The sequence below is a fragment of the Sorghum bicolor genome, chromosome 8, assembly GCF_000003195.3.
Source record: "Sorghum bicolor cultivar BTx623 chromosome 8, Sorghum_bicolor_NCBIv3, whole genome shotgun sequence".
In the NCBI taxonomy this organism is placed as follows: domain Eukaryota; kingdom Viridiplantae; phylum Streptophyta; class Magnoliopsida; order Poales; family Poaceae; genus Sorghum; species Sorghum bicolor.
This window is the reverse complement of record NC_012877.2, coordinates 32,492,620-32,517,686: the sequence shown is the minus strand read 5'-3', so window position 1 is coordinate 32,517,686 and position 25,067 is coordinate 32,492,620. Positions and strand designations below refer to the sequence as shown.

The 25,067-nt window shown below is 49.7% G+C and overlaps 2 protein-coding genes across 2 annotated transcripts; both read left to right on the top strand.

The window, feature by feature from the left end:
* On the top strand, positions 1,693-25,067 carry LOC8086163 (quinolinate synthase, chloroplastic). Its single transcript, XM_002443085.2, has 7 exons — positions 1,693-2,486; positions 4,153-4,437; positions 9,693-9,911; positions 10,017-10,196; positions 15,573-16,082; positions 23,426-23,587; positions 24,666-25,067. Exons 1-7 carry the CDS (start codon positions 1,770-1,772, stop codon positions 24,732-24,734), a joined length of 2,142 nt encoding a protein of 713 aa, XP_002443130.2. The 5' UTR covers positions 1,693-1,769; the 3' UTR covers positions 24,735-25,067.
* On the top strand, positions 16,094-22,603 carry LOC110429679. The gene has a single exon (XM_021446006.1). The coding sequence runs from the start codon at positions 21,108-21,110 to the stop codon at positions 21,615-21,617; it is 510 nt and encodes a 169-aa protein (XP_021301681.1). The 5' UTR covers positions 16,094-21,107; the 3' UTR covers positions 21,618-22,603.

The following is a 25,067-nucleotide window of genomic DNA, read 5'->3' as shown; positions in this document are numbered from 1 at the left end:
CAAAGATACTCATAATACTTCTTGGGTGAAATGCTACAACGGAAGAATTATCTGTGTGCTTGTGGATATATTCTATTTAGAGTCATTGCGTGTAGATTATTTTTATCTTTAGTTTTTGGCATCGTGTTAGGGATGACAACTTAATAATATGAAGTGATGTTAAAAATACCAACACGCCTAATGGGGTTAGACCCATAGAGTGCATATGGATCTATAAAAAGAAAAGGGATATGGATGGAAATGTTCACGTCTATAAAGCTTGACTTGTGGCAAAGGGTTTTAGGCAAGTTCAAGGAATTGACTACGAGACTTTCTCACTAGTAGCGATGCTTAAATCTATCTGGATCATTCTAGCAATTGTTGCATATTTTGATTATGAGATATGGTAGATGGATGTTAAAACAACCTTTCAAAATGGAAATTTGGAAGAGGACGTGTATATGATACAGCCCGAAGGTTTTGTTGATCCTAATAATGCTGAAAAAATATGCAACCTTATATATACAGCCCGAAGGTTTTGTCTCTCTTTCTCCAACTACCGAACGATGAATAGTTTCTTTTATCTGAACTTATATATATAACTTGTGCTCATACGAGTTAGAATAACTTGCGTCTATAGAGTAGGAGTCCTAATATAAATAGATTCCTCACATCCTAAGTATTCTAAATAGAACTCTTATTAGACAAATAGAAAAAATAAGAATTACTTTCTTTATTTTGCTCTGCTTTCTTTATTTAGTTAGATGTCAATTGGAGGCAAAAGAAAAATCAAAGTCCTAATCTATAGTTCCTTCTTCTTTTCTAATAATAAAAAAGCAAATTTTGGTCGTTTTGAATTTTGGTTGAGTCTAACCATTCGCTGATTCAACACATAACTTTGATTTTTTTCCCTGACCCAATTGGATCAAGAGTCCTCATGCCATACATAGAAAATGAGCTAAAAATAATAGAAAACTAGATGCAGAGAAACATCGTTTAATTAATCTTTAGACCAGCGAACATACAAAGATATGCTAAACTGATATTTTCACAATTATATATTAGAAAAAGATAAAGTTCGTACCGAGCATTTGAGTGAGCTTTTTTTAGACGAAACAGACATTGGACCGGATTTACATGGAAAAACAGGACAGACCCCGCTTGGGGGTCTTCCATCCGGACGGGACGATTGATTCATGCGCACAACCTGTCTTATAAACCTGATTCCGATCCGCCAGCTACGGAAAGCCACCGAGACGGCTACGAACATACTCGTGCGTGCGGCTTCCCCTTTCTCCGCCCGCTCTCTTGGATCTACGACAGCCGCGGACCCGTAAGGAACTTTGGAAGCGAGGGTAATGAGGCAAGGGCCGGCGAGCGAACGGACAAAATTTAGAGACAAATTGAAATTTTGGCTCTTTAGATAGAGCCTTGTTTAGTTCCAAAATTTTTAGCAAAATAGCCACTGCAGTATTTTTGTTTGTATTTGATAAATATTATTCAAGCATAGACTAACTAGACTTAAAAGATTCATCTCGCATATTATAGGTAAACTATATAATTAGTTATTTATTTTATTTATATTTAATGCTCAATACATGTGCCACAAGATTCGATGTGACGGAAAATCTGAAAAATTTTACAAAATCTTTTAGAAACTAATCAAGGCCCTATATAGACATGCTCAAGGGGGCAAAATGTTAAATATCTCGGGCCGAATTGGTCCCCAGCAAAACGCGCCTCCCCCCACGTCTCCGCACATTACAGCACGGCCACACCAACGCAACGACATGGACACCGCCGCCGCCTCACTCTTCCCCCCCGCCGCCGCGAAGCCCCGAGGCGTCCTCTCTCCTCTCCACGTTTCCCGAAGCGGCCTCGTACCCCGTCAGCGCTCCCTCCTCGCTGTTCGCTGTGCCCACTTCAGTGCCCCTCCTCCACCTCCGCCTCTCCCGCGCGCCGATTCCGATGATGCTGCCGCCAAGGCGCACCCGCGCCTCCGTCTCCGCCTGCTTGCCGAGGAGTTCCGTGCACTCCCATCTGATGCAGACCGCGCGCGCCGGCTCCTCTCCCTCGCGGCCGCGCTCCCGAGGCTCCCGGAGCCCGACCGCGCTCAGGGCAACCGCGTCATGGGCTGCGTCGCGCGGGTGTGGCTCGTCGCCCGCTGCAACGCGGCAACGGGCTGGCGGATGCGGTTCGCGGCGGACTCCGACTCTGACCTCTCGCGTGGGTACTGCGCCTGCCTCGTCGCCGCACTGGACGGGGCCAAGCCTGAGGACGTCCTCGCCGTCGACCCCGCCGATCCCGACCTCGCCCCGCTCGGGGCGGGGATAACGGCGGCCCGGTCGCGGGCCAGCACGTGGCACAACGTGCTTGTCGGCATGCAGAAGCGGGCGCGCACGGCCATCGCGGCGCGAGAGGGTAGGCACCCCGGGAAGCCGTTTCCGTCGCTCGTCATCGCTCGCGACGGCGCCGTCCGCGCGCAGGGCAGCTACGCCGAGGCGCAGGTGAGCTCCTTTATCCGATCCTCATGGTCCGTTGATTTATCCGGAGTTGGCTATATGAATGTTCGTGGCACTTCTTTTTTTTTTTCTTTTCTTTTGATACATGTTCGTGGTACTGTTGGTCTCGAACGACTTGCTACATGAATGTTCGTGGCACTATTGGTCTAATGAATGAAAAGACGTGGCTTGTCTCAACAAGTGGGGAATTTAGGCCTTGTTTAGTTCCCAACAAATTTTAAGATTCCCCGTCACATCAAATCTTACGCCACATGTATGGAGTATTAAATTTAGACGAAAACAAAAACTAATTACACAGTTTGCTTGTAAATCGAGAGATAAATCTTTTGACCCTAATTAGTCTATGATTGGACAATATTTGCCACAAACAAACGAAAGTGCTACGGTACGCAAAATCTAAAATTTTTGTCAACTAAACAAGGCCTTACTAGTATAATAGCTCGGTGTGTTATCCTTTTACACAATGTCTGAAGAAGTTGTGCTTTTCCTTGGGTAGATTCGACGTGAAGAATCTGCCAAGGATGGGACTCCATTTCCCTTTTTCCACTAAAGTTAGCAACACCGAATAAAAGATATCTTTTCTATTAGCTCATGCATTTTTCTTTTTTTTGATCGATCAGGAAGGAGCTGACTCTGGTCAGCCTGTGTGTAGGGAATGGACCAGCTAGTGTCAACATCAGCCTTATTTTTCCACTTTGTGTGGTCATATTAGCATCTTGCTTACATGGGAATATCATTTACTAAAAAGATTGCACTCAGCCTTTTCCACAAAGGTTTTCCCATTTTATATATCTTTTTGCCATGGAACTTAAGGGAACTTTGTGTGGTGTCTCTACAACTGTAAATGTCAAAAATTAAGATTAGTTGCTTCTGAGGAGGCTCTATGAATTTACCACGATCGAATGATTACTCTAGCATTGTAAAAGACTAATAATCATATAGTTGCGAAAAAAATCAGATGAGAGCCGTAACAATCATTATATCATTCCACAGCAATAGTTCAATTGTCCTGTTACTGTTTCTGTTTTTAACACCATCGTACCCTCATCTATTGCAGCTCTCCTCATCCTTGTCCCAATTCCCAACTGAATAAAAGAAGACGTGTGTGATATGAGTCATGTCCCCTCTAACCTATTATAGTTGGTATTGCCCATTATTGGAGCTGCCTGTAAGATGAATACAGGATTACAGGAATGATGATAAATAAGCAGCTTGGCGATAGTTAGTCATCATAATCTACACAAGAAGTAAATATTCTAGTGTCTCAAGGGGATCAGTTGCAGCATTGTAATGTTAGATGCTTAAGAGCTGTGAAGCTTATTAGATGGCTCCATCCTTCCCCAGTATTGTTGATGGTGTATTCAAATTAGTGGAACCTATAGATTAGTGGTAGAGTTGATGCTCTGTGGAACTGCAAAGATATGATTTCTTGCTTGACAACATCATGTGGCTTCAGACATCCTGCCCACATTCACTAGTCATCTATGTACCAACGTTTGCACTAAAGGATGCTACTTATAAAAAAGGAAATTTGGTTGTGAATCTGACAAAAAATGACAGCTTAAATTAGCTTGAACGTATCATTTTACTGTAAGTCTTCATATTGATTTCTGCATGAAGCAACTCACTAAAATTTAATGTTTAATTGCAGGCGATGTTTTTATCTCCGGACGAGTCCAAGATTTCAGGCCTTGTGAATACCCTGAAAGAGAAAAAAATTGGGGTTGTTGCACACTTTTATATGGATCCTGAGGTGCAAGGCATACTTACTGCTGCAAAGAAGCAGTGGCCCCACATCCAAATATCTGATTCCTTGATTATGGCAGATAGTGCTGTTAAAATGGCTGAAGCAGGATGTGACTATATTACAGTTCTAGGTGTTGACTTCATGTCAGAAAATGTTCGGTCAATACTTGATCAAGAAGGATTTAATAAGGTACTTTTTTAATTAGTGTTTCCAGAAGTCTAATTGTCATGTCATTTATCACTAAAAGCATACTGTGAGAATCAAGCTAAAATGAGTAGGTTTATATATACACTTTTATCATTTTTTTTCTTGAAAACTATACACTTGTATCATGTTACTACGTTAGTGAAATAGTGAAGTAACATCATTTGGTAACCTTGTTATGAGCTAATTCTCTTTCTAGTTCAGTCTCCACTTTTATACACTAGCCTGGAGTGGCAGCTCGGATGAATTCCAGAACGATCCTAGTCAGATCCAGTTTATCTGTTGTGTTACCATTATATCATTTGCGGACTAGCACTTTCTGAACTTTGATCTTACTGTGGATGTGATTATGCAAAATACAGAGAAAGTTTGTAGTAAAAGAAGATTTTTAACCATAATCAGACTATTGAAGCAGAACGAATGACTGACTGTTGCCGTACTTACATTGGTTAAGGTAATAAGTGATATCTTGGTTATATGATGTTTGAATAAGTCCGACCAAAATAGTTGTCAACTTCAGCAAATCATGAATGTCATTCTTTGTTGTTTTCACATGGATATCCCACAATATCATGTGGGGGCTGTTAAACTTTCTGATTTCTTGATTAGGCCCTAGAAGGGTAGCAATATAGTCACATACATGGGCCTAGCCTCATGAGCCTGCATATACATACTCCAACACCCCCCCGCAGTCTGAACTATCGGCGCAGCGGAGTTTGCAGACTGGACAGAAAAGAAGAAAGAAGTACAACACACGAGCCCCCCACAGACGCAACTAGCCATTGGTGATGTTGAGGCTAGAGCGGAACTCGGTGAAGGTCGAGGACGGGAGACCCTTGAAGATGTCGACGAACTGGGAGGTGGTCGGGACGTGGAGGACCCGAACATCGCCGATGGCGACTCGATCCCAGACGAAGTGTAGATCGATCTCCACATGCTTGGTCCTCTGGTGCTGGACCGGGTTGGTGGAGAGGTACACCGCACTGACGTTGTCGCAGTAGACTAGTGCGCTGCGGGAGAGAGGGCTGTGAAGCTCGACAAGGAGCTGCCGGAGCCAGGAAGCCTCAGCCACGCCGTTAGCGACAGCGCAGTACTCCGCCTCGCCACTGGAGCGGGAGACGACCGGCTGGCGCTTGGACGACTAGGACATCAGGTTGCCGCCTAGGAAAACGGCGTAGCCGGAGGTAGAGCGGCGAGTGTCCGGACACTCGGCCCAGTCGGCGTCAGTGTAGACGACGAGCTCGGTGGAGGACGACCGTCGGTGAAGGAGACCGAAGTCGACGGTGCCGCGGAGGTAGCGAAGGATCCGCTTGAGAGCTGTGAGGTGTGGCTCCCGGGGATCATGCATATGAAGACATCTGCTGAACTGCATAGGTGATGTCCGGCCAGGTGAAGGTGAGATACTGAAGTGCCTCGGCAAGACTCTGATATGCAGTGGGATCTATCACACTTCCTTTGATAGCTTGCCCTGTGTGTCAACTGGAGTGGAGCAGGGCTTGCAGTCAGTCATCCCAGCTCTCTCCAGGATATCAAGAGTGTACTGCCGTTGGTGAAGGAGTAATCCAGCAGGGTGAGGCTCAACAGTGACCCCAAGAAAGTGATGTAGTGCACCTAGATCCTTCATAGCAAACTCTTGCTAAAGAGAGGCGATGATCCGCCGAAGGAGTGACTCACTGGAGGCTGAGGACAATGTCATCAACATAGAGCAGCAGGTATGCAGTCTCAGCGCCATGGTGATAGATGAACAAAGAGGTATCTGACTTAGCCTCCACAAACCCCAGAGTCAGTAGAAAGGCAGCAAACCGATGGTTCCATGCCCGGGGGGTCTGCTTGAGGCCGTAGAGAGACTTGTTGAGCCGACACACCATGTCGGGATGAGAAGAGTCAACAAACCCCGCCGGCTGACTGCGGTAATCTCAGTGAGAACGCCTTGTAGGAAGGCATTCTTGACGTTCAGCTGATGCACGAGCCACCCGCGTGTGAGAGCCAGCGAGAACACCGTGCGGACGGTGGCAGGCTTCACCACCGGGCTGAAGGTCTCGTCGTAGTCGATGCCGGGGCGCTGAGTGAAGCCCCGGAGAACCCAGCGAGCCTTGTACCGCTCAAGAGTGCCGTCAGCCCGGCGCTTGCGGGTCTAGATCCACTTGCCGGTGACGATGTTGGAGCCCGGGGGACGAGGGATCAGATCCCAGGTCTGGTTGGCGTGGAGGGCCGCGTACTCCTCTTCCATCGCGTGGCGCCGATGAGGTTCCAGCAAAGCCTCGCGGACGGAAGAGGGCACCGGGGAGACCTGCGAGTCCCCGGGCATCGTCGCAAGAGCCCGGGGCTGTAGGGTACCATCCGCGGTGTGAGCCATGCGGGGACCGGCTGCCGTGGTGTGAGCCACGCGGGAACCGGCCGAGGACGTGGCTTCGACGTCGGGCGAGGCAGGTATGCCGAGGATCTGCTTCGCCTCGGCGACCTGGCGAGCCAGGGCGTCGGCCACGTCGCGCTCGCGCTCCCAGGCGATGGCGGCCTCACGCACGCGGGCCATGCCCTCCGCAACGGTGGTCCGTGCAGCGACGAGGGCGGCGACGCTGTGGAGGTGGGAAGCCGGAGGCAGGGCGGTGAAGCGCAGGAGCGTGTCGTTGGCGCCGGCCGGCATCCCCAGCCCGGCGGCCATGGCAGCAACAGCCCCTGCAGCCATGGCTCCAGGCCCTACGTCCACGGCCAGGGCGTCGACACCGGTTAAGGCGCCTGTGGCGTCAGCAGCGGCGTCCGCAGGCAGGGCACCCGCATCTGCCCTGGCGCCCACGGCCAAGAGGGAGGCGGCGGCACTGGGCGTCCCCTGAAGACGGGCAGTGGCGCCCCCTGGCGGGCGAGCGCCTGGCGCGGACGCGTGGGAGACGTCGGGCGGGCGGACAACGCCGGGCGCTGCCACATGCAGGGTGTCGTGCGGGCGTGGCGGGCGGACGCCGCCGGGCGCGGCTAGACCTGGTGGAGCCGCCACCGGACGGGCGGGCGCGGCCCCCAGCGGACGACCGCCAGGTTTGGGTGCAGCCCCCCGCGGAGATGCAGAGGCGGGCAAACGACGGTCGACAGTTGGATCGGCGGCGGCGGCTGTGATCTGCGCCCAGGTAGAGGAGAAAGAGGTGGGAAGCTGTGGAAGTAGGTGGGGGATGGAGGAGGTTGGCCAGCCATGGCAGAGGCGCGCGCCGGCCAGCCGGCGGCGGCGACTGGGGAGGAGAGGGAGGGAAGAGAGAGAACCTAGTTGGATACCATGTTAAACTTTCTGATTTCTTGATTAGGCTAACCCTAGAAGGGTAGCAATATAGTCACATACATGGGCCTCATGGGCCTGCATATACATACTCCAACAGGGGCGCCAATATCAAAGGCGCTCCAGGGCCCGAGGCGCAGCCGCGACCAACTGTAGTTAATGACAATTAGTAGTCTGGGGAAAGGATAGAATTAATGAAAGATTAATAAGGATAATTAATGGGAAGAGAACCAAGGAGCTTGTGGCTGGCGCTTAGGGGCCGGGTAGTCTCCTAATGTACCTCTGCTGCTCTTAATCTCTTCCCCCTGCTGGTCGGTAGCCAGGTGAACCAGGTAATGGTGCCAGGGTTTTTGCCTAGCTACCGAGCAGCAGGGGATGAGATTAACAGCAGCATGAGGTAGATTAGGAGATAACTTGTTTCTTCATTGCCTTCTCATAAGCTGATTACAGGGTATAGGACTGCCCAGCCCCTAGGGGCCAGCCACAAGCTCCTTGGTTCTCTCCCCGTTAATTATTCTTAATCTCTCACTAATTCTATCCTTTCCCCAAACTACTAATTGTCATTAACTACAGCTGGTGCCCCTTTGGTCTCGAGCCCAGGAGCGCCTTTGATATTGGCGCACCCACATGACACACAACCTAAGGGTATGTTTGGATACTGTGGGCTAATTGTTAGCTAGCTAATTTAGCTCAAATTAGCTGTAGTGCATCCAAACAAGAGGGCTAATAGGTGGAATTTTTTAGCCAAGTCTCCAACTAGTTGTTAGCCAACTGGCTAGTTTGTTTGGGCTAATTTTAGCCAACTAGTAACTAGCCATGTATATCCAAACATTCCCGAATGGTGTGTTTGTTTGAGGGCAGAGTTGGATGGGGATTGGTTTGATGGATGACGAGCTATTTTTCTGTTTAGTCAGATGGACGAGAGTGGATGGAATGACAATAATTGACTAATTGTATCTATTATCTAATAATAATAACAACTAATTATACACTAGTAAATATGCACTAACACTAACTTTATCATGATAATCACTAATTATAGATAAAATATGTTAATTAGTACTTCTACCTTAATTGGCACACAAAACATGCACTAATCAACATATTAGCACTTACCAAACTAATCTTGTCATCAGAATTATTACTCCATCCTAGATTATACGGCATAACCACCTCTGGTTCAAAGACCAAGGAGTGTATTTAATTCTCTCTCTTAACACTAGTACTACTACATGATGTACACATGTCTAGAGAGCACGACTTGTATTATGGGACTTAAATAAAAAGTGGTTACACCTTATATATATTAGGATAGAGGGAGTATGTTATGACAGGCGTCAAGTATACAAGGTGCAAGCCCATTAGTGGCTAGGCGCAGCCTGTTAGGAGGGCTAAAGGCCATATTTATCTTGTCATTCAGTTATTTAGATGATTATTATTATTTAGAGAGGACTATAAATATTAGTAAGGACTTGGAGATTGAATTAAGCAGAAACAATATATTTGTTTCCGGCTTCCTCCGGGAGCCGGGACATGCCCCAGCCACCCTCTGCCCTAGCTGTGCCGGCGCCACCCCACTTCCTCGCGAGATCACGGCGCCCCGCCGTGGTCCCTCACGGTTCTAGCCTCGTCCCCTGATCCCTCACAGCTACAACCTCCGCATTGTCAAGGGCAGGACCCCGGTTCCTATCAGAGTAATTAGTAATATAATATACTAATAATCCTTAATTTATTTACAGATGACAAAGATTAGAAAATATGGATGAGCTCATCCACCAATTTTTTGGTGGCCATTGTATCCAGCATCTAGTAGGGATATTTCTTGTAGTGGATATCCATGTCCAACCAATCTAACAAACCAAACACCACCTATCCATTGATGACCATCTCCCATCCATGGGTATCCATCCAACCAAACACACCCCTAATGACTCCGTAACTCCGCAACATGCAGGCACTAATTCTTGGTGGATTTATGCAGGTTGTCGTTTATAGAATGTCTAGTGAACCAATTGGCTGTTCATTAGCAGATGCTGCTTCAAGTTGTGAATATACTCATTTTTTGAGGGAAGCTTCGAGATGTTATCCGTCTTTGCATGTTATTTACATTAATACTTCGCTGGAAACAAAAGCTCATGCTCATGAACTTGTTCCTACAATAACTTGCACCTCTTCTAATGTTGTTCCAACTATATTACAGGTACATGTTTTGCTTCTGAGAATTATATGAGTGGACATTTTATTTGTATTTCATTTTTATTTTACTTATCCTGTAATCAAGCTTTCTTAACTTCGTATATTTTAGGCATTTGCCCAAATACCAGATCTTAATGTCTGGTATGGTCCTGATTCATATATGGGTGCAAACATAGCAGATTTATTTCAGAGAATGGCTACAATGGCAGATGAAGAAATTGCAAAAATTCATCCAGACCACAACAGAAAATCTATAAGTTCATTGCTGCCACGTCTACACTATTACCAGGTTGCGTGATTTTGTTCCTCACCTGTGCTTTAGGAAGTTTACTCCCAGACATTTTTATTCAAGTATGGATACTGTGATCTCAATTCGAATGAATTTTGAAGATCTAAGCTTTGGATCTCATTTTCTTTATTTTCTATAAAGCATATTTTGTTTCTGAATTTGTCTTCCACTTTTATTTCTATAATTGTTCAAATTTGCAAAGGTCAGATTTCTTCACAAACACCAGTTTTTAGATTGATCTGTATATTTCTGAAAGAAGTGTTTCGGATATTCTCTTGTTTATCTTTAATTTATAACCAAACATTGATTTGTGTTTAATATCTATATCCCTACACAATACACCAATTGCATTCTTTGCTATGTCCATCCAATAATGTGTCCCAAATCAAACCTTATGTAAACTTTCCTATCTTTTGTCAAGGGCATCGGGGCTTAGGTGGCAGGACCTCGGCCACAGAGCTCGTAGTCTCGATCAGTAGTGGGGCGAGGTTTTTCCCCTTGGTTGATGTTGAAGAAGGGAGATTAGGAGTGGGATAATTTGTATTGCTTAACCTGATGGAGTCTCATGCAAGATGTAAATAGGCCCTTGGCCACAAGCAAACTAGAGATGGAACTCTCGAACTCAAGGCATGGCTGATAGCCCGCCTAACCAAACACTGTGGTCCCGTTCCTTGGGCGCGGTGATTGCGCGCGCCTATGTTGCGCACTCCTGGCCGCATCCCTGGCACGTGCCCTGCGCATGTACTGCTAGGCCCACATGACATATTTGCTATGCTCACCCAATTTTTCGGCCCATATGACCCACAAGGCTCTCTATATATAGTCATCTCCACTATTGGAGTTATTACCTTCTCAATGTTGGCCAGGTAAGACACTTAGAGTGGGGAATTTGGTTCTGCCAAAGGGCAGCATGGCCATAGGCCGCTTATTCTCATTGTATAGAGAAAGCAAACTTGGTTTACAAGGAATAGTGAAACTACTACAACATATCTACTGCATAAAGTAGATGCTTACTTAGATGCCAAGACAACTGGATGATAATAGCATTACTAGGAATAGTAAATAGCTAAAGTAGATAACTAGATACATTAGAGAGTAGCACTTGGCTTAACTCTCATTTCTACACCTAAGCCTTGTGCTCACCCTTGGAGGATCTGTTTCAGCCCATTCCTCTCCCTCATCTCTTGGAACTTGGCCTTGCCTAGTGACTTGGTGAGGATATCAGCCAGCTGATGAGTAGTGGCAATGTGGTTGGCCTTGATGCTTTCATCTTCCAGGCAACTTCTAATGAAGTGATACTTGATCTTGATGTGCTTGTTCCCCTCATGGAAGACTGGATTCTTAGCCAGAGCTAGAGCAGACTTACTAGCCACCTTCAGCTCAACCACCTTGACATGCCTATTGAGAAGCTCTCCCAATAGCCTTGACAGCCACAATGCTTGGGTTGCTGCAGTGGTGGTGGCGATATACTTGGCTTCACAGCTTGATAGAGCCACCACCTTCTGCTTGAGGGATTGCCAGCTGACCAAGCAATTGCCGAGGAAGAACATGGTTCTGCTCGTGCTCTTGCTTGTCTCGATGTCGCCGGTGAGGTCACTGTCGCAGTAGCCGATGAAGCGCGCTGTGCCGGGAGCCTAGTGTAGTGTAGACCGTAGTCGAGGGTGCCCGCCACGTATTGAAGGATGCGCTTGATTGCCTGCTGATGCTCCACCGTGGCCCGCTCCATGAACCGGCTCATGAACGCAAACGCCAAGTTCGGCCGGGTGTGCACCAGGTAGTGCAGACGCCGATGAGCCGCCGGTAGTGCGTACGCCAACTTCCGCCGTGCTGTGCCGAATGAGCCTCAGATGCTTCTCCATTGGAGTGTAGGTTGGGTTGCAGCTAGTCATGCTGCTGAGCTTGAGGATGCACTTGGCGTAGTGAGTCGGGCAGAGGGTCATGCCATTGGCATCTTGGCGCACCTTGACACCGGGGTAGAAGAAGAGGAGGCCAAGGTCACTCATGTCGAAGACCTATTTCATCTGCGCCTTGAATGTCTCCACTTCTCGTTCCTCTACACCAGTGATGATGAGGTCATCGACGTAGACGGCAAAGAGCAGGACAGCGCCCGCTGCCCCGTCGGTACATCGCCGCCTCGTGCGCGCTTTGCTGGAAGTCCACCTCCTTGAGTGTGGTGTCCAGCTTTGCGTTTTAGGTGTGCGGGGCCTGCCATAGGCCGTAGAGTGCCTTGCGGAGGTGGTAGACCTTGCCTTCTTCTCTGGCGACAGCGAAGCCGGGTGGCTGCTGCACGTACACCTCTTGGAGGTCGCCGTTTAGAAAGGCGAACTTCACATCCATGTGGTGGATACGCCAGCCTTCTTGAGCCGCCAGCATGAGGACTCAAACCGATTCCATGCACACCATCGGGTCGAACACGATGTCGTAGTCAACCCCCTCTTGCTGGATGAAGCCACGTGCCACCAATCGCGCCTTATGCTTGATCTCTGCCCCCAGCTCGTCCTTCTTGAGCTTGAACACCCATTTCATGATGATGGGACGGTGGCAATCGGGTAGGGAGACCAGCTCCCAAGTGCGCAGTTCTGCTCTATGGACTTGATCTCTTGCTCCATTGCTGCTGCCGTGCTGGATCACCTTGTGCCTCAGCGTAGTTGGCAGGCTTGCCGACGTGCGTCTGGTGCAGCTTGGCAAACATATGCTGTGCTGAAGGAGGCGGAGGCTGATTGCCGATGATGTTGGTCATCGTGCGGTAGCATAGAGGCTCATCGTCATAGTAGGCATCCAAATGGTCCTCGTCCTCCAGTGGTGTGGTATACTCGACTTGAGGTTGATCGCCATGTGCTGATGCTGCTGGTTAAGCAGCTGCTGGGGATGCAGGTGGTGGTGGCCGGCTGTGGCGCTTGAGGAGTGCATGCTGCTACCGATGTGGCTCTGGGCTCCCTCGGATTTGGTGACAGTGAGCGCGACGCTGGTGGTGGTGTAGGCAACGCTGGTGATGAAGGTCCAGCCGCCACCAAAGATCTGTGCTCCCCCTGCTCCTCTAGGCCACCAGGACTCGACGGTGAAATCACTTGCCGCTGATGCCGAGCCACTAGGATCTGGCTTGGACCAGTCCCAGCCATGGCCTTCGTCGAAGACGACGTCGCACGCCACCTTCACACGCTGAGTCAGTGGGTCGAGAATGCGGTAGGCCTTCTCTCCCTCTGCATACCCGATGAAGACACTAGGCTTGCTGCGATCGACGAGCTTACCCAAGTGGTTTAGCTCCTTGGTGTATCCGAGGCAGTCGAACGTCTTCAAGTGCCCGGCCGCTGTCGTGCAACAGCGCTAGGCCTTATAGCGGGGGTCTTGCTTTGCAAGCTTCTGGTTGGCGAGCGACTGTGAACTGCCATCGTCACCGCCTTCCCCCAATACAAGGCCAGCATCCCTCTTTGCCAATGTCACTAGCATGAAGCCCTCATTGATCATGGGTTTTAAGCATCATGAGTTTGCTAAGGAGATGTGGGACCACCTGCAGGGAGATATATTCAGAACAGCGACACTTTTTGCTTACCCTAACAAAGGCCTTCATGAGCTTCAGCAAAATGAGATGTCCATAGAGGACTCAAGCGCGCTGACGAGTAAAGGCTTGGTCGGTGGGGCCTTGATGGGGATCGGGATCACGACCTAGCAATTAGCGTGGGATGGGTGTGAGTTTTGGGTTTGTTTGAACCCGGTAGGTAGTTTGGGTGGGTTGGTGTAGAATAATATTGGGTGTAGAATAACATGTAACTCAATGATTCAATCAATCTAATATGCATGAAGGGTTCCACGCTATTAGTGAGGACATTATAGAATTTGGCAGCTGGCAAGCATGGTGCCCATAGACATTGAACTTGACAGCGGCGTTGAGGTTGCTAGTGGTGTGTGTTGTCACCCATGGACATTGTACCATATGAATCTGATGTCACAGCATGGACTGTTACAGCGCGTGGCCCTGGGCCATGACAGTGTGGCGGAGCAATGATATACTTGAAGAACTAGAGATAAAAACCATGTAATACCTGCCCAAACCTATGATTACCCTGATGACAAATCTCCCAACTAATTGGCTAACTTTAAGCTAAAGCAAACTAACTAAAACTAATCTTTAAGCTAATGCTGATTCCTCTGATGCTGCTGCTTCTTTTGCACCTGTTATACTGTAATCCCCACACGACATGCACACTATTGGGTACACTTTCTGTCCTAGATATCTCTCCGTTTGGCATTTTGGGCACCACTAAATAGACATGGTTTATAAAGCAGTAAACATGTGTCAGTTTTACTATGAACTGGCATATACAAGTATAAGATTTTTCTTAGTTCCTCAATTGTACAAAAATGTTTTGACTTCGTTAACTTTTGGGACAATGGAATATATGAATGGATTGCCTGATGGGTTGTATTTATTGAGTTGCATGCACCAACCAGTTCAACCCAAAAGTTTAAGCTGATGGGGAGAGGTGGACAATTCACTTATATTCCAACACTCCCCATCACGTGGAGGCTCACTCAGGCCTCAAACGTGGAATAGGAGCGAGCAACAATTATTTTATTTAATTGCGCTAACCAGGATTTGAACTCGAGATCTGTTCAACCCAAAAGATTAAGCTGATGAGGAGAGGTGAGCAATTCACTTATATTCCAACACTTCCCCTCACGTGGAGGCTCCCTCAGGCCTCAAATGTGGAATAGGACTTGGGAGATTTGGAAGCATCGTAATACTTGTGTCTTCGATATGAAGAGGCCAAGTGTTCATGAAGTCCTTGCGGCAATTAGCTCAGAGGGTAGGCTTTGGTGCTCGGCTGGGGCCGCCAAACTCCAGGAAGTTCTTTATAGGTCGCTGCCTCATGGGGCTTAGGGCTTGGAGACTTTTGGTCGTTTTTTCATGTTCTTGATGTGGTGATTAGGTAAATCCAAAGTACAGTGTGTGTGGGCGTGTGTGAATTGTGGGGTGTGTGTGGGTATTGGGTCTCTTGGACCTGTGTACCTGTTTTCTACCTTAATGAAATGACGCGCAGTTCTCCTGCGCTGTTCGAGAAAAAAAAATATGTGGAATAGGAGCGAGCAACAATTATTTTATTTAATTGCGCTAACCAGGATTCGAACTCGAGACCTCTGGCTTTGATACCATATTGAGTTGCATGCACCGACCAGTTCAACCCAAAAGCTTAAGCTTTTGGGGAGAGGTGGACAATTCACTTATATTCCAACAGTATTATTCTTTGGAATGGACTGGAATCTGTCTCATAAATCTTTTAATATCATGCTTTTTCTGCTTTTTATGATTTGCGCCAGTCTTAGTTGATGTACACTCTCTGCTTATCCCTTCTGTAACAATTGTTTGCTGATACTCAGGGTGGTAACTGTATGGTTCATGACATGTTTGGCCATGAGGTTGTGGGGAAAATAAAGGAACAATATTGTGATGCATTTCTAACAGCACACTTTGAGGTCCCTGGAGAAATGTTCTCTTTGGCAATGGAAGCAAAGCGGAGAGCAATGGGAGTTGTTGGATCCACTCAGAACATCTTGGATTTCATTAAGGACCATCTGATGAGAGCTCTGGACAGAAATGTAGATGACCATCTTCAGTTTGTGTTAGGAACAGAATCAGGGATGATCACTTCAATTGTTGCTGCTGTTCAGGAGTTATTTGATTTGTATTCTTCTCAAGAGAGAGCAAACATTGAAGTAGAAATTGTGTTTCCGGTTTCCTCGGATGCGATTTCTAAGACATCGAATGGTTCTCATCATGTTGGTTCTTCAATGGCTACTAATTTAGATAATCTTACTATTGTTCCTGGTGTGAGTTCTGGCGAAGGCTGCTCCATTCATGGTGGTTGTGCCTCGTGTCCCTACATGAAGGTTGGTACCACCTTTCTGTTGCCATAAATGTTTTGGTACAATAGAATACCAGTACCTCACCTACTATTGCCTTGATAACAGGTCTCTACCAGAGTGTCATCTATCGTATTTTATCTTTTTTTTTCTCGAATACGCAGGAGGACTGTGTATCATTGTATTAATAGAAGGAAAGAGGAGCCGTACTGATAGGATTTCAGATCCTACCAGGCTTGTTGCGCAGATTGTAGGGATGGGAAGGAGGAGGACGGAGGCGATCACGGCGCAGGGGCGCCGTGCTTGCTTGCTGGGCGTGTGAGAGAGAGGGAAGGGCAGCTAGGGTTTCTTGGCTCCCTCAGGGAAGCCGAGCAGAATAATGCTCTTGCTTAATTCCAAATAGGTCCAAAGTACATGTATTTATACTATGACTAGTAACATATAAATAATCCCCTCTACCTTATATAATTATAATAAATTTGGTCTGAAAACCCCCTCTAATTGGCGCCTATTTAGCCACCTCTAGGCTTCCTCCTTTCATAATGCACGCCAGTCATAACATCTCTCCCCGCCTACACAAACAGCTCATCCTCGAGCTGGAAATCGGGTAAGGCGGTGCGAAAATCTTGTAGCGGCTCCCAAGTAGCATCTTTGGCGGACAGATTGCCCCACTTGATGAGGACGTGCTAGTCACCTCGTCGCTGCTAGACACGTAGGACCTGTTCAGGGCCTGTAGATGGCGAACGTCCAGGACAGGCGGAGTAGCACCAGGCGTAGCTGGCGTCTCGCCCTGGTGGCGCTTGAGGAGGCTGACGTGGAAGACGTGGAGACAGGAGTGTTCCGGTAACTCCAGGCGGTAGGCCACCTGTTCAATGCGGTCGATGACGCGAAAAGGCCTCGCGTAGCGAGGCCCAAGCTTCCCCTTGGCGCGCGGATCGAGGGACTGGGTGGTGCGGTTGAGGAGACACACCCATACCCAGTCACAGGTCGCGAACTCCATGTCGTGGTGCGAGGCGTCATAGTACTTATTCGCCTGCTGCTCTGCCTAGAGAAGACGCTGGCGAACCTCTACCAGAACCTCGTCACGGGAGCGAAGGAGAGCATCGGTCATCTCGGTCTGGGCCGATCCAAGATGGTAGGGCAGCAGGGGTGGGGGCGGCTTGCCGTAGACCACCTGGAAGGGCGTGTGGTGCGGAGGGCTGTATGGAAGGAGGTATTATAACAATACTCCACCCACGATAGCCAGTCCACCCACGCACACGGACGATCACCTGTAACACCACGCAAATACACGACAACGACTTTGTTAACAACTTCAGACTGGCCGTCCGTCTGGGGATGGAAGGCCGTGCTGAGTCGCAGAGTGACGCCCGCCATCTTAAAGAGGTCGCGCCACACATGGCAGTGAACACAGGAAACCATGAAGGCAGACGACACCGTCGAAGAAAGCGCGGGCGACCGAGGTAGCGGTGTAGGGGTGGCCCAGCGCAATGAAGTGGGCGTACTTGGAGAAGCAGTCAACCACCGCCAAGATGACCGACTTGCCGCCCACCTTAGGCAGCCCCTCGATGAAATCCATCGAGATGCACGTCGAGGGGCTGCAGGAGGCCGGCCGGCTGCAGCGTCTCTATCTTGTTACGCTGACACATGGTGCAGGAGCACACCTAGTCCCGGACCAATGTTCGGTCACCCGGAATATAAAAATTGGAGTGGAGGCGGTGAAGCGTCTTCTACACTCCCTCATGGCCAGCTGACTGGGCTAGAAGAAGGGCTTGATGGCGGAGATCGCCGTGGTCTGGAACGAAGATGCGAGAACCATGGAGGAGGCCAGCCTCCACCCGCCACGGTTTGCCTGGAACCCCTGCTTGGAGGCGCTGCAGAAGGAGCTGGGCGTCAAGCGCCACCGCTGTGGCGTGTCGAACGTCGTCGACGAAGGCAAAAGAGGGGCCCGAGAGAGTGTGTACAACCCCCTGCGCAGGGGAGGCACCCTCCATACCTTCAGCGCCGTGGGACAAAGCGTCGGCGGCAGACGGCCGAGCCGATACTCCACATCGAAGTCGAAGTCGAATAATTTACTGATCCATGATGATGGGGAATAGTCAACAAACGCTGATCAAGCAAAAATTTGAGACTATAGTGTTCATATCGCACCAGAAAATGGCGCCCCCCACAAGTACGGCCGCCAATGCCGCACTGCTTGGACCAGCCCAATGAGTTCATGCTCATAGGCCGCCAGCTTGAGGTGGTGGGCCACGAACGGCCGGTGGAAGTAGGAGAGGGGACCAACGCCCTGGTGGAGGACAACGCCGAAACCTGCGCCCAAAGTGTCGCAGTCCACGACAAAGACCTTGTCGAAGTCGGGCATCTGTAGGACTGGGCATGTCGTAAGGGCAGCCTTGAGCCCCTCGGAGGCCGCCGTCACCTCGTCATCCCACTGGAACGCGTCTTGCCGCAAGAGGCGTGTCAGCGGGGCAGCGTTCAAGCCGAAGTCCCGGATAAATTTCCGGTAGCATCTTGCAAGGCCCAGGAAACCGCGAAGGCCCCGAGCCGACTATGGCGTCGGCTAGGACGACAACACAGCCACCTTGTCCGCATCCATGGCGACCCCGTTCGCCAAGATTACATGGCCCAAGTAGGCCACCGAGGTCGCACCTTGAGGTGCAGGTGCAGGTGATGCGTCCGCAGGGCTGTCAGGACAATGCCCATGTGCTGCAAGTGTTTCGCCCAAGATGAGCTGTAAATAAGGATGTCATGAAAAAAGACCAGCACAAACCTTCGCAGGAACGGCCGCAAGACGTCATTCATCAGGGCCAGGAGCGTCGCGGGCGCATTGGAGAGGCCGAACGGCGTCACCAAAAACTCATAGTGGCCATGGTGAGTGCTGAATGCCGTTTTGGCCACATTGTTGGGGTGCATCCGGACTTGGTGATAGCCCGAATGCAAGTCCAACTTGGTGAAGAACTGAGCCTCGTGGAGTTCATCAAGGAGCTCATCGACCACTGGAATCGGGAACTTATCCTTCGAGGTCTTCGCTTTAAGGGCCTGATAGTCGATGCAAAAATGCCAGGAGCTGTCGGCCTTGCGCACCAGCAAGACCGGCACCGAGAAAGGCGAGGTGCTCGGCCGAATGATGCCTTGGGCCAACATGACCGAGCATTGCCGCTCCAGTTCGTCCTTCTGGAGCTGTGGGTAAAGATACGGACGCACCGCAACTGGTGCCGTGCCTGGAAGCAGGTGAATCCGATGGTCATACGGACCGGCGGGCAGCAATCCCTACGGCTCGTCGAATACCGCGTCGTGCTAGGACAAGAGCTGGTCCAACAGGGGGTGTGGGGCCGCAGCGGTGGCCGCCGCTAGGCGGTGTGGGTGGGGCGAGGGCGTCGGCTGACCTGTGCCTCGCCAAGTGATCCAGTGGTCGCCCTGGGAGAACGTCAGCGTCATGGCCTCGAAGTCCCACAGGATGGGGCCCAAGGTCCGAAGAAAGTCCATCCCAATGATGAAGTCGAAGCAGCCGGGTCGAGGCCGACGCACGTCATGGCGAACGTGTCAGCGCCAACCGTCATGGGCACTTGGCGGGCGATGCCCTCTCCGGGAAGGCGGTCACCGTTAGCCACGGTAACTCGAAGCTGTTCGCCCCCGCTGGCAGTGAGGCCCAAGCGGCGCATGGCTGAGTCCAGCAGGGTCAGGAAGCGTTCCCCCTTGATCAAGACCGGCACCTGCATGGTATTGTCGGCGCATATGCCGGCCACAGCGTGCAGGGAGACAACCAGCGCATTAGTTGCCGCTGGGTCCTCCAAGATGGCGGCGTCCTCTGGTTGCTGCACAGCAGCAGCCTCCGGAGCCAGGAGCTCGTCGTCGATGTAGTCGTCGGCCTCCAGGAAGAGACGCGGGCACACGTGCCCGTGGACGTAGGGCTCATCGCAGTTGAAGCACAGCCCTTGACGCCGGCGTTCCGCCATCTCAGCCGGCAAGAGACGGCGGAAGGGGTGCGCAGCCGCTGCTGGTGCACCGACGTTGGCGCCTTGTGGCGCGGCGGCCCCTCCGTGCAGGCACGGCTGCTGGTGCGCGTTGTGGAGGTGACAGGGGCAGGTGCTAGGGAAGCCAAGTGTTGCGTTGGGGTGGAGCAGGAGCGGTGGCCGCAGCACGGCGCTCCAACGCCCTAGTCAAGTACTTCGCCGTCTGTAGGGTCTGCGGTTCGCGTAGCTCGACGTCCACCTTGATGTGTTTCGGTAGACCACCCACAAAAAAGCTCTGCTTTCTGGGCAGCGGACAAATTGTGGGAGTGGCACAAAACCGCGTTGAACCGCTCGGCGTAGTCCTGCATTGTGGACAAGAAGGGCAGCCTTGCCAGCTCGGACAGGCGGGAGTTGTGGACTGCCGAACCAAACTGGAGATTGCAGAGGGCCTTGAAGCGGTCCCAGGGCGGCATGCCCTCATCTTGTTCCAGGGCGTAGTACCAAGTTTGTGCTGCCCCCTTCAAGTGGTAAGAGGCTAGCCACGTCCGATCCGAGGCCAACGTCCTCTTGCCACGAAAAAACTGCTCACACTGGTTGAGCCAGTTCAATGGATCAGTGGTGCCGTCGTACGTGGCAAACTCCAATTTGTAGTTTGTGTGTGTGTGTGTGGGGGGGGGGGTTGATGATCCCCTGCAGTCATGGTCGGCGCCGAAACCCCTGGGTGCAGCGGCGGTAGGGGGGGCCGTGGAGCAGGGTACCGTCTCCCGTACATCGTACCGAAGGCGAAGGGAGCTCCAAAGGTGTCGGATAACGGCGCTCCGGCGATCGTCGGAGAAACAGTCACCCACGGAGGCACCGAAGAATATAGGGCAATTTAAATATTTGCCCCTCTTATGGATGGCTCCTCTTCACTTGCCCCTCTTATAAGTGCAATTAATGATTTGTCCCAGGTATCTCTTTAGTCCTACAGATTTACCCATTTTGGCTATGTGGCACTCCAACTCATCATGTCAGCTTGGATCGGTTACATGAAAAGACCGTATTGCCCCTCCCCTTACCTGAGAAAAAAAGCACCTCGCGGCGCGTGTCAGCAGCCATGGGGGAAGACCTTGTCACCACCCTGTCCATGGAGAACGGCGGCGGCGGCGGCCACCACGGCCCCTGCACGCTCCTCTCCATGGACCCGTCGGGCTACCTCTCCGCGCCGGACGACCGCGCCGTCGGAGTCATGGTGCAGGCCCTCATCAGAGGGGCCGTCGGCGTCGGCGCCCGCGCCCACGCCGTGTCGCCCTCCGGCACGCCTCCGCCCGACATCAACCAGCCCTGGCAGATGGACCTCTACGACATGCTGGACGTCGGCCTCGGCCCGCAGGTCTACAGCGCCGAGGCCGTGCTCAGCTGCGCTCCCAAGGCTGGGAGCCGGAAGGCTGCCAAGCGCGGGGACACCACCTGGGGCGCCTGGTTCTTCTTCACCTTCTATTTCAAGCCCCTTCTGTCCAACAAGTGCAAGGACAAGGTCGTCCGGGACAACAGCGGCGTCTCCGGGTTCGACAAGTCGGACCTCCGCCTTGACATGTTCCTGGTGCTTCCCACAAGCAGCAGCTAGCACGCTGCACACGGGCGAGCAGAAGCAGCAAGCGCCGAGCGGCCGGTGGAGGGGCGCATGTGGCTGGCGGCACGCAGCCTGCGTGGAGGCGTGGAGCTCGCCATGGACGGCACATGGAGCACGTGGTCAGCGAGGAGCTTGCGGCTTGGGTGCATGGTGAGCGGAGCTCGCAGCCCACGCGCTCTCAGCCGGCATGCTGCTGCTGCGGCTGCTCGGCCATGTGCTAGGTGTTGCTGCTCGCAATGGACAGCGACTGATGCTGCTCACGCCAAGGAGAGAGGAGGAAGAAGAAGATGACATGTGGGGCCTGCGTGTCGGTGAGAGGGGAGAGGGGCAACATGGTCTTTTTCCATAGCTGATCCAAGTTGGCATGATGAGTTGGACTGCCACGTAGCTAAAATGGGCAAATCTATAGGACTAAGGAGATACCTGGGGCAAATCTTTAATTGCACTTTTAAGAGGGGCAAGTGAAGAGGCGTAAGGGGGGCAAATATTTAAATTGCCCAAGAATATATAGGTGCTGCAGTACTCAAGGCCCACGACGTGATCGGCGATGGGGACGGTGGAAAGGACATCTGATGGATGGGGACATATATGGACGGCGGCAGGGAGGAGGGCCTTGGGGGCGGCTCTGCAGAGTATGGCAAGGCGAGGGTGGGTTGGGTGTACAGCAAGGAGTGGTGTGGCGGCGGTGGATAGGCGGTGTACAGCGGTGGGGATGGTGGCTGCTGCTGGGCGAGGACAAGGGCCTGCAGGGTGCGCTGCACCTGTCCCATGGCATGGCTGAGATCGACAATCGCCCTTGTCAACTGCTCAGGAGTGAGCACGGCAGCGGGAGGCGCTGCAGCGGCAGAAGATGACGGCTGCGAGGGCGAGACCAGCGCCGACGTGATCGCTGGGGCTGGTGGCGGTGGTGGAAGGGTGCTGCTGGACGGCGGCGGCGGCGGCAGGGTGGAGGTGGGCGAAGAACCTGACATCTCCGATACCAAATTGATAGGATTTCGGATCCTACCAGGCTTGTTGCGCAGATTGTAGGGATGGGAAGGAGGACGGAGGTGATCACGGCGCAGGGGCGCCGTGCTTGCTTGCTGGGTGCGTGAGAGGGAGAGGGAAGGGCGGCTAGGGTTTCCCGGCTCCCTCAGGGAGCCGAGCAGAATAACGCTCTTGCTTTATTCGAAATAGGTCCAAAGTACATGTATTTATACTATGACTAGTAAAATATAAATAACCCCCTCTATCTTATATAATTATAATAAATTTGATCCGAAACCCCCTCTAATTGGCACCTATTTAGCCACCTCTAGGCTTCCTCCTTTCATAATGCACGCCGGTCATAACACGTACATAGACTCAAACACACAAACTCCCCCCCCCCCCCTCCCCACACACACACACACAGACACAAGGCCACACACTACCGTATCTTATTTCGCATGCAGTTTTTATTGCTAAGATGAAAAATCATCTGTAGTGTGTTCAAATGTAGAAGTACAATATATCTATCTGTTCATAGAAAAGAGTCTCTCTGACACTGAAAGCCAAGAAAAATCAATATTAACAAAGTTTTTCTCAGTATTTAATGTCAAATACTTTTGGGCACATATTGAATAATTCATGTTTCACCCTTCCTTATTTCTAACTTTTGTTAGTTCATTTGGAATCCCCAAATATTCATACTTGAAGTGCTGACACCATTTCCTTTCAAAAAATCAATAATTGTTGTTATGATCTTAGAATGCTCTATTATCAACAATATGTGCAGTAAATTATGATATGGTTCCTGATTAATGCTTCTGAATTATATGCAGATGAATACCCTGGGGTCGCTACTTAAAATTTGCCATCAGCTTCCTGATAAAAACAACAAATTATCTGTATATCAAGCTAACAGATTTAATTTTAAGACTCCTCTTGGAAAATCAGTTGCAGAGGTTGGATGTGAGCCTATTCTGCATATGCGGCATTTCCAGGTCTCCCGTTGTATTGCCCTATATTTTTACCCTTTGATGCTCAATTGCCATAATTTCTCTCTTCACTGCACTAAAGTACTGCTGATTTCTTATTTTTCCTCGAACACATGGGATTGCTGCTGGTTTCTATTTACTGGATATTTAATTACAAGAGTTCCAAATCTTCCATATGCTAATGAATCTATCAAACTTTAATGTTTCATATTAACTCAGTTGTAATGAATTGCAAGAGAAGCATGGATTCTCATGTAGGAAAAAAATGTTAGTGGTTGTGGTGCTAATCATACTTAATTAACTCTATAATAACATGAAAATTAGGTTGTCCAAAAGATTCACACAGCTCAAATGGTAAACTATTCATGAGCCAAGCTTTAGTAGATTGATTAGGTACAAGTTAAATTGAGCTAAGCTTCCATTATTGTTCTTATTACTCAGTCCTACTTTATGTTGGTGAGTCTATTCTATCCTTGTTACATGTGATGTATTACTGTAGAAATAATCAAAGAAATACTTGCATCTGTGGATGATCGGAATAGTTTCTTAAAATGATTGTAATCATGTTCCTAAGTGATCAATAAACCACTCTCTTTCTCATAAAGAAAAAAGCACTTAGCCAATGGTTTCCCTTGAGTTTGTAGCTATCCCAACGCCACACGTTTTTTAAACCTTAAAACTAAGAAAACGTTGTATCAGAAGACCACATGTTTTTCACTGTAGGAGTGAGAATAAATATAATTTTGTTGATGGAAAAAGTGAATCAATGTCCTCACTTTGCTCTCGATCTCATTTTTAATAGCAGTACTAGAAATTAAATACTTTTTTATGCCCTTTTTATGCTCTCTGTTAGTCCTTTTGTATTTTCCAGTGCCAATTATTTTTTCCCCACCATGGACGAACCAAATTTCATTAACAGCAAAATAAATCGGTACCAAACCTAAGTTGAGGCCAAGCTGGAACACAGAGGTTCACCCAACTGTCGCTAAACAAATCACGAAGTCATCAAGCGTTTTCTAGTGCCAATTATACTGTGAATTTTCCATTTCCTTCTTTCTGTTGTGACTTTGTGCTCATCTTTCAGGAAACGAAGAGGTTACCTCACAAGCTTGTTCACCAGGTTGTCCATGGTAGTGGCGACGAACCCTTGTAATAGCTGTTCAACAATACTTGTATTTATTTTATCAAGGTGGTGTGGAGGATGAATATACATTGAAGAATGCCATGTTTAGCTGGCATACCGAATACACCTTCCGGACAGATTATTTGCCCTGTACGGTAGACATCCGGACTTGCCCTGTACGTTAGACATCTCGACATCTGGTGAGCATTAATGTTCGATAAATGGGCTTGGTCTAATTGTGAAATTTTAATTATTCTAAATAAATCTTAAATGACTATTCATGTATGTATATGGTGACCGGTGGAATTTCAGGGCCTGTTTGGTAGATCTCTTTGATTTTATAAGAAATGGAAATGTTTGATA